This window comes from Bombina bombina, chromosome 3 (genome assembly GCF_027579735.1).
Source record: "Bombina bombina isolate aBomBom1 chromosome 3, aBomBom1.pri, whole genome shotgun sequence".
In the NCBI taxonomy this organism is placed as follows: Eukaryota; Metazoa; Chordata; class Amphibia; order Anura; family Bombinatoridae; genus Bombina; species Bombina bombina.
The window spans coordinates 655,255,485-655,271,326 of NC_069501.1; the positions used below are offsets into that span (position 1 = coordinate 655,255,485).

At 36.5% G+C, this 15,842-nt stretch overlaps 1 protein-coding gene across 1 annotated transcript in view; it reads left to right on the top strand.

Annotated features, from left to right (window-relative positions):
• LOC128652469 (pinopsin-like) overlaps positions 1–14,961 on the top strand; it is a 44,683-nt gene extending 29,722 nt beyond the window's left edge. The window contains exons 5-8 of the mRNA XM_053705408.1: positions 8,400–8,582; positions 9,705–9,850; positions 11,999–12,238; positions 14,815–14,961. Coding sequence (XP_053561383.1) covers positions 8,400–8,582; positions 9,705–9,850; positions 11,999–12,238; positions 14,815–14,961 — 716 coding nt within the window. The remainder of the gene's footprint in view (positions 1–8,399; positions 8,583–9,704; positions 9,851–11,998; positions 12,239–14,814) is intronic.
• Positions 14,962–15,842: the final 881 nt, after the last annotated feature.

Sequence of the window (15,842 nt, forward strand, 5' to 3'; positions counted from 1 at the left end):
CAGTGTGAGAGATGTTTACAAGCCCACTGTTGTCGTAGCAATGTCTTATCTTAGATATTATTAATATCCCATGCTGTTCATTTTGATTCTAGAGCAAAACCTTGCAAAATTAAAAAAGCAGGGGTTTTTTTACAATAAATTAACGGCTAGATTACGAGTTTTGCGGTAACAGGTGTGCGTTGCTAACGAGCCTTTTTTTTTCACCGCTCCCTTAAGACAACGCTGGTATTACAGGGTTTTTTTAACCTGGCGTTAGCCGCAAAATGGTGAGCGTAGAGCAAAATTTAGCTCCACATCTCACCTCAATACCAGCGTTGCTTACGGTAGCAGTAAGCTGGCTAAAGGTGCTCATGCACGATTTCCCCATAGGAAACAATGGGGCAGAGCCGGCTGAAAAAAAAACCTAACACCTGCAAAAAAGCAGCGTTCAGCTTCTAACGCAGCCCCATTGATTCCTATGGGGAAATAAAATTTATGTCTACAACTAACACCCCAACGTGAACCCCGAGTCTAAACACCCCTAATCTTACACTTATTAACCCCTAATCTGCCGTCCCCGACATTGCCGACACCTGCATTATATTATTAACCCCTAATCTGCCGCTCCGGACACCGCTGCCACCTACATTATTCCTATGAACCCCTAATCTGCTGCCCCCAACATCGCCGCCAAAAGCTAAGTCTAACACCCCCCTAACTTAAATATAATTTAAATAAATCTAAATAAAATAACTACAATTAAATAAATTATTCCTATTTAAAACTAAATACTTACCTATAAAATAAACCTTAAGATAGCTACAATATAACTAATAGTTACATTTGTATCTATCTTAGGGTTTATATTTATTTAACAGGCAACTTTGTATTTATTTTAACTAGGTACAATAGTTATTAAATAGTTATTAACTATTTAATAACTACCTAGCTAAAATAAAGACAATTTTACCTGTAAAATAAATCCTAACCTAAGTTACAATTACACCTAACACTACACTATCATTAAATACATTAACTAAATTAACTACAATTAATTACAATTAAATTAAATAAAACAACACGAAAAACAACAAACACTAAATTACAGAAAATAAAAAAATAATTACAATTTTTTTAAACTAATTACACCTACTCTAATCCCCCTAATAAAATAAAAAAGCCCCCCAAAATAATAAAAATCCCTACCGTATACTAAATTACAAATAGCCCTTAAAAGGGCCTTTGCGGGGCATTGCCCCAAAGTTATCAGCTCTTTTACTTGTAAAGAAAATACAATACCCCCCCAACATTAAAACCCACCACCCACACACCCAACCCTACTCTAAAACCCACCCAATCCCCCCTTAAAAAAACCTAACACTAACCCCTTGAAGATCACCCTACCGTGAGACGTCTTCACCCAGCCGGGCACAAGTGGACATCCAGAGGGGCAGAAGTCTTCATATGATCCGGGCAGAAGAGGTCCACCAAGCGGCAGAAGTCTTCATCCAGACGGCATCTTCTATCTTCATCCATCCGGAGCGGAGCGGGTCCATCTTCAATCCAGCCGTCGCGGAGCATCCTCTTCAAACGAAGCTCAAGCGAAGAATGACGGTTCCTTTAAATGACTTCATCCAAGATGGCGTCCCTTAAATTCCGATTGGCTGATAGGATTATATCAGCCAATCGGAATTTAAGGGACGCCATCTTGGATGACGTCATTTAAAGGAACCTTCATTCTTCGCTTGGACTTCGTTTTAAGAGGATTACTCCACGTCGGCTGGCTTGAAGATGGACCCGCTCCGCTCCGGATGGATGAAGATAGAAGATGCCGTCTGGATGAAGACTTCTGCCGCTTGGAGGAACTCTTCTGCCCAGATCGGATGAAGACTTCTGCCCCTCTGGAGGTCCACTTGTGCCCGGCTGAGTGAAGACATCTCAAGGTAGGGTGATCTTCAAGGGGTTAGTGTTAGGTTTTTTAAGGGGGGATTGGGTGGGTTTTAGAGTAGGGTTGGGTGTGTGGGTGGTGGGTTTTAATGTTGGGGGGGTATTGTATTTTTTTTACAGGTAAAAGAGCTGATTACTTTGGGGCAATGCCCCGTAAAAGGCCCTCATAAGGGCTATTTGTAATTTAGTATAGGGTAGGGAATTTTTTTATTTTGGGGGACTTTTTATTTTATTAGGGGGATTAGAGTAGGTTTAATTAGTTTAAAATTCTTGTAATTATTTTTTATTTTCTGTAATTTAGTGTTTTGGTTTTCTTGTACTTTAGTTTATTTAATTTAATTGTAGTTAATTTATGTAATTAATTTAATGATAGTGTAGTCTTAGGTGTAATTGTAACTTAGGTTAGGATTTATTTTACAGGTAAATTTGTACTTATTTTAACTAGGTAGTTATTAAATAGTTAATATCTATTTAATAACTATTGTACCTAGTTAAAATAAATACAAAGTTGCCTGTAAAATAAATATAAACCCTAAGCTAGCTACAATGTAACTATAAGTTATATTGTAGCTATCTTATGGTTTATTTTATAGGTAAGTATTTAGTTTTAAATAGGATTAATTTATTTAATTGTAGTAATTTTATTTTGTTTTATTTAAATTATATTTAAGTTAGGGGGGGTTAGACTTAGGGTAAGACTTAGGTTTAGGGGTTAATAAATAGTAGCGGCGACGTTGGGGGCGGCAGATTAGGGGTTAATAAATGTAGATAGGTGTCGGCGATGTTAGGGACGGTAGATTAGGGGTTAATAAAATTTAACTAGTGTTTGCGAGGCGGGAGTGCGGGGGTTTAGGGGTTAATATATTTATTACAGTGGCGGCAATGTCCGGTCGGCAGATTAGGGGTTAAACTTTTAATTTAAGTGTTTCCAATGTGGGGGGGGGCTCGGTTTAGGGGTTAATAGGTAGTTTATGAGTGTTAGTGTACTTTTTAGCACTTTAGTTAAGAGTTTTATGTTACGGCGTTAGCCCATAAAACTCTTAACTACTGGCTTTTAAATGCGTTAGGAGTCTTGACAGGAGAGGGTCTACCGCTCACTTCTTCCAAGACTCGTAATACCGGCGTTATGCAAGTCCCATTGAAAAGATAGGATACGCAATTGACGTAAGGGGATTTGCGGTAAGCTCGAGTCGCGGAAGAAAAGTGAGCGGTACACCTGTACCTGCCAGACTCGTAATACCAGTGGGCATTAAAAAGCAGCGTTGGGACCTCTCAACGCTGCTTTTTAACCCTAACGCCAGACTCGTAATCTAGCCGTATGTTTGTAAAAATTTAGAATTTAACATTTTTACAATATAATACATATAAATCAAATATCCTACACACATGTACTGTGTACCCATAATGCCTCAGCTCAAATGTGTAAATAATTAATTTACAAGTTTTGCTATTTTGAAAGTAAAAAGTTTCTATTTAATTTCCCAAATGTAAATTACTATTGCTAGTTAACACTGTACAGTGGTATCAAAGCAAACAAATGTTGGTCAGACCATGACGCACTATCTATAACTATACCAGGGAACACCACAATTTCAACTAGGTCATCATGGAAATTTCCCCAATTCTTGTGGTCTGACCCACTGTTCTTTGATTCAATTCAAGAAATGGTTACTATATCCAAAACAATCCAATAGACATGACATCCCATCAAATCAGATGGGCAGCATTAAAATCATGTGTTAGAGGCTTCTGTATCGGCAAGGTCGCAAGCTTAAAGGGGCAGTCTAGTCCAAAATAAACTTTCATGATTCAGATAGGGCATGTAATTTTAAACAATTTACTTTTATCACCAATTTTGCTTTGTTCTCTTGATATTCTTAGTTGAAAGCTTAACCTAGGAGGTTCATATGCTAATTTCTTAGACCTTGAAAGCCGCCTCTTTTCAGAATGCATTTTAACAGTTTTTCACCACTAGAGGGTGTTAGTTCATGTGTTTCATATAGATAACACTGTGCCCATGCACGTGAAGTTACCTGGGAGCCAGCACTGATTGGCTAAACTGCAAGTCTGTCAAAAGAACTAAAATAAAGGGGCAGTTTGCAGAGGCTTAGATACAAGATAATCACAGAGGTAAAACGTATTTAAATATAACTGTGTTGGTTATGCAAAACTGGGGAATGGTTAACAAAGGGATTATCTATCTTTTAAAACAATAACAATTCTGGTGTAGACTGTCCATTTAAAAAAAGAAAGAGGAGGACCCCTGGGGAAACTAGCATGCAATTTGAGGCTAGCAGAACGACTTAATAAAACTAAGCCGACCCCAGCCCTGACAGCCGAAATAGTCCAGCTTAAAAATCTCATTAAAACTTGAGAACTTCAAAGAGTTCAGGAAACCGCCTTAAGATTTAAACAGTTGATGTATGCTAAAAGCAATAAAGCAGATACCATTCTGGCGAAAAACATTGAGACAGAGAACAGCGGCAGCTAGAATCCCACTTTTTACTCATAAAGGTCAAATAGCTCATATACCCGCGGAGATAGGCAAATTATTTGCCTCATATTCCGCAAATTTATATGATATAGCAAACAGTGGAAAACCAATTGAGCTATCATGAACTGATATTTCTAACTTCCTTCGACAACTTAACTTACCCACCCTCTCTGAGAAAGATAAGACTGCTTTGACTCAACCCTTCTCTACTGAAGAGATTAATTTGAAACAGAAACAGATACAAAACAACAAGGCCGCTGGTCTGGATGGTTTTTACGGGTACTTTTAGAAAAATTTTAAATCAATATTGGCAGCCCCATTAAGAAACCTTTTTAATGAGATAGCAAATGGAGGTTACATTCTCAAAGAATTCTTAGAAGCTTCGATCATTCCTATCCCCAAGCCAGGTAAAGATCCTACTGAGTGTGGGAATTATAGGACAATTTCACTTATTAATCTAGAAACCAAACTTTACTCCAAATTTATAGCCAATAGGATTGTTCATCTTATACCCTCCCTGATCCATCTGGACCAGGTTGGCTTTACAGCAGGACATCAAGGGCCAGATAATACGAGGAGATTGATTGCGGTACTCACTGAGGCTCAGTTAAGAGGGATCCCAATGCTGGCCCTGTCACTAGATGCTGAAAAAGCATTTGACAGGGTCAGACGGGACTACATATGGGAAGTTCTTCGCATCTTTGACTTTTCTGAACCTTTCATTGTGGCCATAAAAGCTCTATATTCTACTTCTTTTGCCAGAGTACTAGGCTTGGGATTTTTTTCTCCTACGTTCCAGATCTGTAATGGCACTAGACAGGGGTGTCCTCTGTCACCACTTATATTTGCGATGGAACCTTTCTCCCAAGCAGTTCGGCAATCTCCATTAATATCGGGAGTACTTATTGCAACCCAAATCAAAAAAATAGTCCAGTTTGCTGATGATATTACTCACCAATCCATTCATTTCTATGCCTGCTACAATTCATCTTATTGACTACTTTAGTGAGATCAGCTACTACAAAATTAATTTTAATAAAACAGAAACATATGTCATCAACATAAATCCACATAATCTGGAAAAATGACAGTCCCAATACCCTTTTACTTAGTCTTTGCATTATTTAAAACACTTAGGGATTCTACTAAGTTCAGATATAGACCATATTATCCGCAGCAACTATGAAGTCCTTATTATGGACTTCAAATTCCTACTAGCAAAGTGGGATTTCAAGGAGCTCTCATGGCTAGGAAGAGTAGCCTCAATTGCCACACTATACTTATTTCAATGTATCCCACTTAATATTCAGCACTCTACCCTTCACCAAATACATAAATTATTCTCTAACTTCATCTGGCAAAACAAAAAAACCAGAATAGCGTTTAATACACTTCATAGAAACTATTCAAGAGGAGCTGTAGCGCTCCCAAACATTTTCACTTATTATGAAGCAGCTCAACTATCCCATATTTCTGTATGGAGCTTTAAAGAGGACAAACCAGGATGGTACTATATAGAAGAAGCAGCTATACCTTCAGAAATGGGGCTAGATGATTTTATATGGATCCCTAACTACCAAAAATTATCCCTTTACACCTCCAACATCATCATCAAACATAATCTTACAATTTGGCAACATGATAGCCCCTCACCCGTCTCCAGCACTTGCAGGGCTTATTTTGGAACTTAACTAATATACATACTGATAAGTGGAAGGCAAAAGAACTAGTGATCATAGCTAATCTGTATGAAAGGGCTACATTATCCTCCGTTACAGCTCTAACGCAGCGTTTTAAACCAATACCCTCCTGGTTCCATTTTGAAAGCTTTAGAGTCCTTAGTTTTATTAGATCATGGGGCTTCACTAAATATCCACTCAGAGAAAACACCCCATGGGAAAATAGATGGCATAGTGGCTCTAAGCCACATAGACCCCTCACAATTCACTATAATCTTTTTCTTACAGATCTTACCATTGGCTTCCCGTGGCAACTTAAAGCATTGAGCTGTGAATTGGGTGAAGCATTCTCGGACAGAGACTTTGAAAAAGCTATTTTGTTAACAAAAAAAAACCATACACAATGTCACCACATTAAAAGTCTATATTAAACGACTCCTAAAGTGGTATAGGACGCCAGCAAGATTGCAGACTTACTTGAACAGATATGCACATCTGGTGGACCTGCCCAAAACTGGCCCAGATGTGGGAAGAAGTTGTATCGCTACTAGACTCCCTATGTCTAATCTCCGCTATAACCCCCTCAACACGTCAAAGAGAATGATAATTCATATACTAACAGCTACCAAACTGTGCATTGCCCGAGCTTGGAAACGAATAGACCCTTCCCGATTGACAGAAATCACTGCAACAATTTAATATATGTCCACAATGGAGAAATACTTTTACAACTCAATAGACCAAATGGAAACCTACTGGTCCATTTGGGACACATGGATCCATAGACAAAATCAAACCTAGACACCAGACAAACCCCAGTCCACCACTTGAAATTTAAGATAACACTCCTAACAACACATACCCGTTAGCTTTACCCACACTCCTTCCCTATCCATTCCTTCCCTCTCTTCCCTTTTCTTTTTTTTCCTCTCACTTTTCTCCCCTCTCCCCACCACCCTCCAACTTTAATGATGGGATAGACACCAATTGAGATGGCTACCTAAATACATATTACAACACCAGTTGTTAACAAACTAAAAAGAGGAAAACAAACAAACAAAACTGTCAGTAATTTACCAGATATTACATATGTATGGTCACTTATTTCCTATCTGTTAACATTAATAACTTATGTATGATTAACGAAAATGTCTATTTGTATCTGTCATCTGATATACTTACAGTTTGAAATATTGTTATGTACTAAAAACTGAATAAAAAATGTTTTTTTTAAAAAAAAAGCAAACAAATGTATTGTAAGGGATAGACCTGCTGTTTATTTTGAATACATCACATTATAACTGTAACTTATTTACTCTTTAATATGAATTTGGTTAAGTGTATACGAGACATTAAACAAATAATTGACTACTTGGGCATAAACCCCCATTTTTTCTTTAATGATTCAAAGAGAGCATACAATTTTTAAAAAGGTTCCAATTTACTTCTACTATCAAATGGACTTCATTCTCATGGTATCCTTTGTTGAAGAGCATACTAGGTAGACAGTGTTCATGTGTCTGGAGCACTTCATGGCAGGAAATACTGCTGCCATTTAGTGCCCCTGCAAATGTATAACATTGGTAGGAGTCATTTTGTAAATATGCTCCCATATACTACTCCAAACATGTGCCCTACCTGCTTTTTAACAAACGATACCAAGAGAGTGAAGTAAATTTAATAATAAAAGTAAACTGGAAACATTGTGCAAACTGTACACTCTATCTGGATTATTTATATGCATTTCTTGCTTCGTATGTGAAACGAATGCTGAATATGGCCACAGCATTTGGGTATTTTCAGCAGCGGATTTATTTGTGTAATAGCGAATTACAAAAAGATCTGGATTTGGACAGATCTCTGTCTGTGTCGTCTACTGGTGCTGAAAATAGCCGTATGCTGCTACTCCTGTGGACGTATTTGGCATTAGTTTCTCATATGAACAAATGCACATGCCTAATCTGAATCATGAAAGAAACATTTGTGTAATGATTGTAGAGAACAAAACAAAATTGGTGATAAAAGTAAATTGGAAATTTTTTTAAAATTACATGCGTTATCTGAATCATGAAAGTTTATTTTGGCCTAGACTGTCCCTTTAAGTGGTCCTTTAAACACATAGTTATATACATAGTATGTATATACAATAGTCAAAAGTGTAATAATAAAATGCAGCTCTAACATAGAGCATTTTCTTTGTTTGCTCTTTAATAGGCCATATGCTTAGATAGAAAGAGCATCTGCTATGTGTAATATGTACAAGTGAAACAACTGTAAAACATACGCTCTGTGCTTTGCAGGTATCGTTGGCCTCTGGTCGTTGGCAATCTTAGCTTTTGAGAGATATATAGTGATCTGCAAACCCATGGGAGAGTTTCGTTTTCAGCAGAAACATGCAGTAATGGGCTGCGCATTCACTTGGATCTGGGCCCTCATGTGGACATCTCCACCTCTCATTGGATGGTGCAGTTATGTCCCTGAAGGTTTGATAAAGTTGTAAAGTATTTTGATATAAATGTTTTTTTTATTATATGCTACAGTAGCACAGAAATAAAAGATCTGCAGAATCCCCTATCTTATTTTATCTCCTTCTTGTGTGGCAACCTTGGGCAAGATAGAAATGAGATCCTGCGCTGATCAAGCAATTACTATGTTCCAAGGTTAGAGGTTTAAAGTCAGTAGCATGTACTGCAGCTTCTCTGGAAGCACAAACAAGCAGCCAAAATAAATATTGAATGTACATTGCATAGTTATTTTACTAACATTAATAAAACATTTTTAAAAATAGGGGAGGGAATTTTGAGTGTAATGTTCCTTTAAGACATTAAAAATATATTCAAAAAGCATAAATCGATCATAGATAAGTGGATGTACTCAAAGGGTAAAAGGCTAAAATGCATCTTTTACACAGTGCAACTGAATCCAAATGTAGCCTGGATTTGGAAACTCGTTTTCATATTATTTCTGTACAATGGGGAAAGTCAAGTGCTGCGCATAAATCGAATTAATGACCAATGAGAGTGCCCTAAGTTCAGTTAATATGGTGTAAATTTATATGTCTGGCATGCAACCCTTAAATGGACATGAAACCCACATGTTTTCATGAATCAGACAGAGCATATCATTTTAAACAACTTTTCACTTTACTTCTTTTATCAAATATTCTTTGTTTTCTTGTTATCCTTTGTTGAAAAGCACGATGGTTAGTTCAGGAGTGTGCACATGTCTACAGCACAATATGGCAGCAGTTTTGCAACAATGTTATACATTAGTAAGAGCACTAGATGGCAGCACTATTTCCTGTCATGTAGTGATCCAGATATGTGCACGCTACCTATCTAGATATCTCTTCAACAAAGACTAACAAGAGAACAAAGCAAATTTGATAATATAAGAAAACTGGAAGCTTTTAAAAAACTGTATTCTCTTCTGAATCATGAAAGAAAAAATGTGAGTTTTATGTCCCTTTAATGAAAAGAGATGGATATCCCTTCTGTGCAATAGAAAGCAAGAGGGCTGGTTTAACATTATTGTATGATTTTCAAAACATTGTGTGTTATAAACTTATACTTGTTCTACAGACCAGTTGTTTGTCTTCTATCTAGGTTTGGGGACATCTTGTGGACCCAACTGGTACACTGGAGGCGCCAATAACAACAGCTATATCATGACTTTGTTTGTCACATGTTTTGCGATGCCTCTGAGCATGATTATCTTCTCATACACAAGCTTGTTAATGGCACTGAGAGCTGTAAGTACACACGTGCCACTCTATTGTAGTGTCATTATTAATAACGAATTTCATATTAGTCAGTACAATTAGTTAATAAAACTTGTTTTTTTATTTTACAATAAGAATTTTTAATTTAAGTAGATATGCAAGCCACTTTGCATAATAGCAATACTAATATGATATTGCTGCAATTATTTCATATCATAGAAAGCTCTATTCATTACTACAACTTATGAGCTGCTTAAGTATTTTTGGTTCACAACCTGCTGGTAAAACTATTAATATTAGTACAGGTAGCCCTCAGTTTACGCCGGGGTTAGGTTCCAGGAGGAATGGTTGTAAATCGAAACCATTGTAAATTGAAACCCAGTTTATAATGTAAGTCAATGGGAAGTGAGGGAGTTAGGTTCCAGGCCCCTCTCAAAATTGTCATAAGTAACACCTAATACATTATTTTTAAAGCTTTGAAATTAAGACTGTAAATGCTAAACAGCATTATAAACCTAATAATATAGATTGTATCATCATCAAACTAAATTTAATGAACAAAAACATTTGCTAAACATCACCTAATAAAATAATTACATAACAGACTGCATCATCATCAAACTAAGTTTAATGAACAAAAATGTTTTTTTACTTGCATTTTTCTGCAATCAGTTCTCTGCATTGTTAGCATGTTAGATGATATTGAGTCTGCACCTATTCTATGCATTTTAATCTGCAGTGATTAATAGGCAGTTAGGCACCTTCACCTCAAGTTGCTGGACAGGAAGATAATAGGGAAGTGCCTGCTAAATTTTGCTCGATAGATCTGGTCTGATCTGTGTACACAGATCAATTTAAAGTGTCAGTAAACCTTAAAAATAATGTTATATAATTCTGCACATAGTGCAGAATTATATAACATTATATTAGCCAAACTTTGTAAAACGTAATATTCCCTTTGAATTTAAAAAAACCCCGTCTGTTTTACAGACCCGTTCTCTGTGCTCTTCTGAGCGGGTCTGTTTTATTCACACAGCGCATCGGGTCAGCTGTATAGTCACAGCCCGGCCCGACCGCGCCATTATACATACAGAGCAGGAGCAAGCTGCACTTAGTGTTATGGCGGGGTCAGGCCGGGCTGTGACTATACAGCTGGCCCGATGCGCTGCGTGAATAAAACAGACCCGCTCAGAGGAGCAAGAGCGGGTCTGTAAAACAGCCGTTTTTTTAAAAAAATTCAAAGGGAATGTTACATTTTACTATGTGCAGAATTATATAACATTATTTTTAAGGTTTACTGTCCCTTTAAGGATATTAAATTGCATAACTTTGCTGCAAAACAAGCGGACAGCTCCATCTACTGGCTATTTTAATTAGTGCATTGATTTCCAAAGCTTTTCAATAGCAGTCACATGACTTAAAAAAAGGTTGTTTTTATTCTGAAACGGCGCAATTTGAACCGGCGTAAACCGAGGGCCACCTGTAGTGGATTCCATAGTCCAGTCTTAAATGTTTTCAACACATTTAAAAATGTAATTTTGCCAGTAAACTTTTTATAGCACTGTTTTTGCAAGCAGTCCAGCAATATGCTTCAACATAAATCACTTTCCAAATTTTAATTAATTATGAATTTGACATTTAAATCTTCAAACAAAATTAGACCTTTTAGTAACTGATAGTTTACATTAATGCATAAAGAAATGATAATTTATGACCATCTGTATATAAGCTGTAGGTTTTCTGCACAAAAATCATGCATGCACCGTATATTGACAAATATAATGGTCCTGACTTCTAATAGTAAAATATGTCTTAATTCCTTATAGAGTAAGCTTACATAGCAATATGCTGTCAGTTAACTTTAAATATCAACTGGAGCTAGTAGGGAATTTACATGATTAATCAGATTTATCTAATAAAACTTTCCTAAACCAATCAATGTCTCTAAGCTGTGGTATGTTATTAAATCTTGACATTTCCAGCCAAGTCCTCTGAGAATGGAATACTATTGCTTAATTCCAAGCCTTTCATTGCTACCTAGTATAAGAATGCTTTGAGGATAACAATTCCTTGTATTCTCTCATGTTGTAACCGAATCTTCAGCAGGACAGAATACCTGCACAATAAGAATGATCTGTTTATTTATGATTAATAGCTTCTTTCTAATATTTTGTGTAGGTTGCCGCTCAACAAAAAGAGTCGGAGACTACTCAACGAGCTGAACGTGAGGTGACAAGAATGGTCATTGCAATGGTTTTGGCCTTTTTAATCTGCTGGTTGCCATATGCTACATTTGCTATGGTAGTGGCCACAAACAAGGACATAGTAATCCATCCCACTTTAGCCTCAATGCCTTCATATTTTTCAAAAACAGCTACAGTCTACAACCCAATTATATACATTTTCATGAATAAGCAGGTATGTTTATCATATGCTTGCCATTTTTGCTTTAGAATTTAATTTCTGAAACTTTATTTGTTTAACTTACACTTTTCAAACGTTACAGTATAATTTGTGGAAATAGAAGATGAAACCATTTTAAAAATAGAAAAGCAAAAACATGAATTTTTACAGGAAATAAAAACCAGATGGCCCATCCCTCAAGTTTAATAGACTATCAGAGACAATGTTATTCTTTTTTTTTTAATCTTTTATTTATAATCCAACAGTGTAAATCATAAGCCAGTTGTTTTCCTTTGCAACACGCAGGATGCAAAAAAAAGAAAAGATTTGAGGACAAAAAAAATGACATCAGTTCTGTCTTATACATAAACCCATAAATAATCGTTATAAGATAATCTCTACACAAAATAAACTATAATTCACAGCCTCATATTTTGCTCTGAGGTACCTTTAATACATATCCTATAATCAATTTAACTAGCTTAATTCCAAGAATACTAACTATACACTGTTTTCTTTTTTTTTTCTTTTTTTTAAGAATGGAAAACAGCACACAAACGAAACAAAACAAAAACAAAACAAGACAAAACAAAACAAGACAAAACAAAACAACACAAAAAAAACATACACTTCCCCTCTCCTCCCCCGTCCCGTCCCGCAACCCATACTTTGAGCTATTTTCTTACAAGCTGGCCACTAGCTCTGGTACATGCAATCAATCTCTAACATTACAAACCACCCTAAATTACTAATCTCATGGACCAATCTCCCTGGGTCGTACCAGCCAAGCTGGGGGGAATACGTTGGATATAACAAGCTCTGCAAATGGGATAAATTAAAAAATGGGGAAAGTATACATCTCTGTATTGGGAGTGGGCAGGCTTTAATTAGTGGAAGCCAATTCAGAAGGAAGCTTCTTATCCTAGTTTCAGCTACAAATTTCATATGATAGGATTCGAACAAGATCTGATGCTGGATTTCTTTCAAGAAAAATAAAAAGCTTGGAGCTGAGTGATCTTTCCAGTTTTTTAGTATCAGATGTCTTGCCGTAAGAATAATAGTATTTAAAACTTTAGGCAATCTTTTAGGTCTGAGCTCAGAACTTAAAAAGAATATATAATCAGCTGTAAACTGTCTCAGATCTTTATATAGTTTGCTGTACCAATACCAAATCTTTTGCCAAAATTGCTGAATTTTAGGACAAGACCAGAATAAGTGCAGAATATCGGCTTTAATAAATGAGCAACGTGGACATCCAAAAGTTTGTGAAGGATAAAATCTAGCCATTTTATCTGGTGATAAATAATAATTATTAATTAATTTTATGTGTGATTCTCTCCATGACCCCGAAGTCTGTAATTTGTCTACTGCTTAGAAACTTTGTTTTATCCTGTCCTTTTCTAAGGCGGGGAAATACTCCCCCCAAAAGTTAAATAATTTATTTACATATAGTTCCTCCTGTTTGGCCAGCATGATATTATATAACAAGGATATTGAGGTAATACCTAATGAAAATCTACGAATTATATTCATGATATCGGACCAGTCAGACAAGGCTTCAGTGTCCCATTTCTGAGAAAAAACATAATGACGCAACTGGAAGTAGGCATAGATTAGACCTTGGAAGACTAAACTTTTGAAAGACAGACTCTGAGGTCATTAATTGATTTGAAGAAAAAATTTGGTGAACAAAGAGTAATCCATGGTCCACTCAACCACTAAATACATCTTGGGATATACCAGGAATGAATTCTGGATGATGAATTATAGGGAGAAACTCCGAAAACATCGGAGACACCTTGAGAACATTGCAGATTTTATGCCATGCAATAATAATATTTTTTATAGTTATCAATTTAACAATATTCACAGGCAATTTCTTTAACGGACAGTGTAAAATAGCCTTTAAAGAAAATGGTATTACAAGATATGACTCCAGATCATATGATATGAACCGATTTAATTCAGTGATCCACTCCAAAGCAATCTTGGCCAGGGATGCCCAGTTATATAATCTTATATCTGGTAATGCCAACCCGGCTGTCAACCGATTTTGCATTAACTTTTTAAGGGCAATACGGGGCTTTTGTTTGCCCCAGATAAATTTGGACTGCCAACCGTAAAGATCAGAGATATCTTTATTAGATAATAATAATGGAAGATTTTGCAACACATACAATAATCGAGGAAAAATAATCGTTTTTATCAAATTGACTCTTGCCGAAAGAGAAATTAGCAACGAAGACCAAGTTTCAAGATCCGTTTTAATTTTCTGGAGCATCGGAACAAAATTCGGACTGTACCATTTTTCTGGGTTTCTATGTAAAACTATACCAAGATATCTGAAAGAATAAACCAATTTAAATGGCTGATGTAATAATTTAGATCCTGTTTCCGACAGCAATAATAATTCACTCTTGTTGAAATTTATTTTATATCCATTGTTATTCTTATGTCAGGCATTACCTACTACCCTTCAACTTGAGATCTTGGTTCTAGTGCTATACTTCATATTTTATTCATGTTTTTTTGTTTGGTTGGTTTTTCATTGTACTTCTTCGATAAAAAATATGTTTCATTTTACTTTGCAGTTCCGAAACTGTCTACTTACGCTTTTATGTTGTGGACGCAACCCATTTGCTGGTGAAGAAGACACCACTGCAGCCAGTGGGACAACCAATCGTACAGACGTTAATTCAGTTTCTGAAGGAGCAGGAAATAAAGTTACACCAGCATAATACGTTTTGTATAAATACATCTCCAAAATGCAATTTGTAATATAACATAAGTATTGAATTGTATTAAATGAATATAGCATGATTGCTACACAAATTAAACAAGAATCAATAGGGGACAAGAAAACTACTTCAGTAACTAGTGTAATGCCAATAGCCTGCAACAGATATGCTTTTTGTTAGAGTGTAATGATAAATAATCTTTACAATATACTGCAAACAAATGCATCAACATACAGAATTATAAAAAACGGAACATCATGAATTTTAGCTCAGTAGTTTTACTTTCTACTAGGGGAGGCGGTAAATTAAGCACACAAAATACAGTCTAAAAGTATTTTCTGTTGAAATAATGCAGACAGAATGGCTCTTAATTTATAAACAGGGATGACAACACATAGGGGCTTATTTATTAATGTGCGAGCAGACATGATCCGATATTGTCCGCCGAACATCGATAAATGCTGACAGCATACGCTGTCGGCAATTTATCATTAAACCAGCAGTTCTTGTGAACTGCTGGTGCGACGCCGCCATCTGCAGATTTGTGGCCAATCGGCCACCAACAGGGGGTGTCAATCAATGCGATCGTATTGGATCGGGTTGATTTTCGGCGATTTCTGTCTGCTGCCTCAGAGCAGGCGAACAGGTTATGGAGCAGCGGTCTTTAGACCGCTGCTTCATAACTTGTGTTTCTGGCGACCCTGAAGGCTCGACAGAAACACAGGGCATCAAGCTCCATACGGAACTTGATAAATATGCCCCATAGGGGCCGATTTACCAATGTCTTGCAGACATAATACGATGTAGCGTATCATGTCCGCCAGACATCGCTGAATGCCAACAGCATACGCTATCAGCATTTAACATTGCACAAGCAGTTC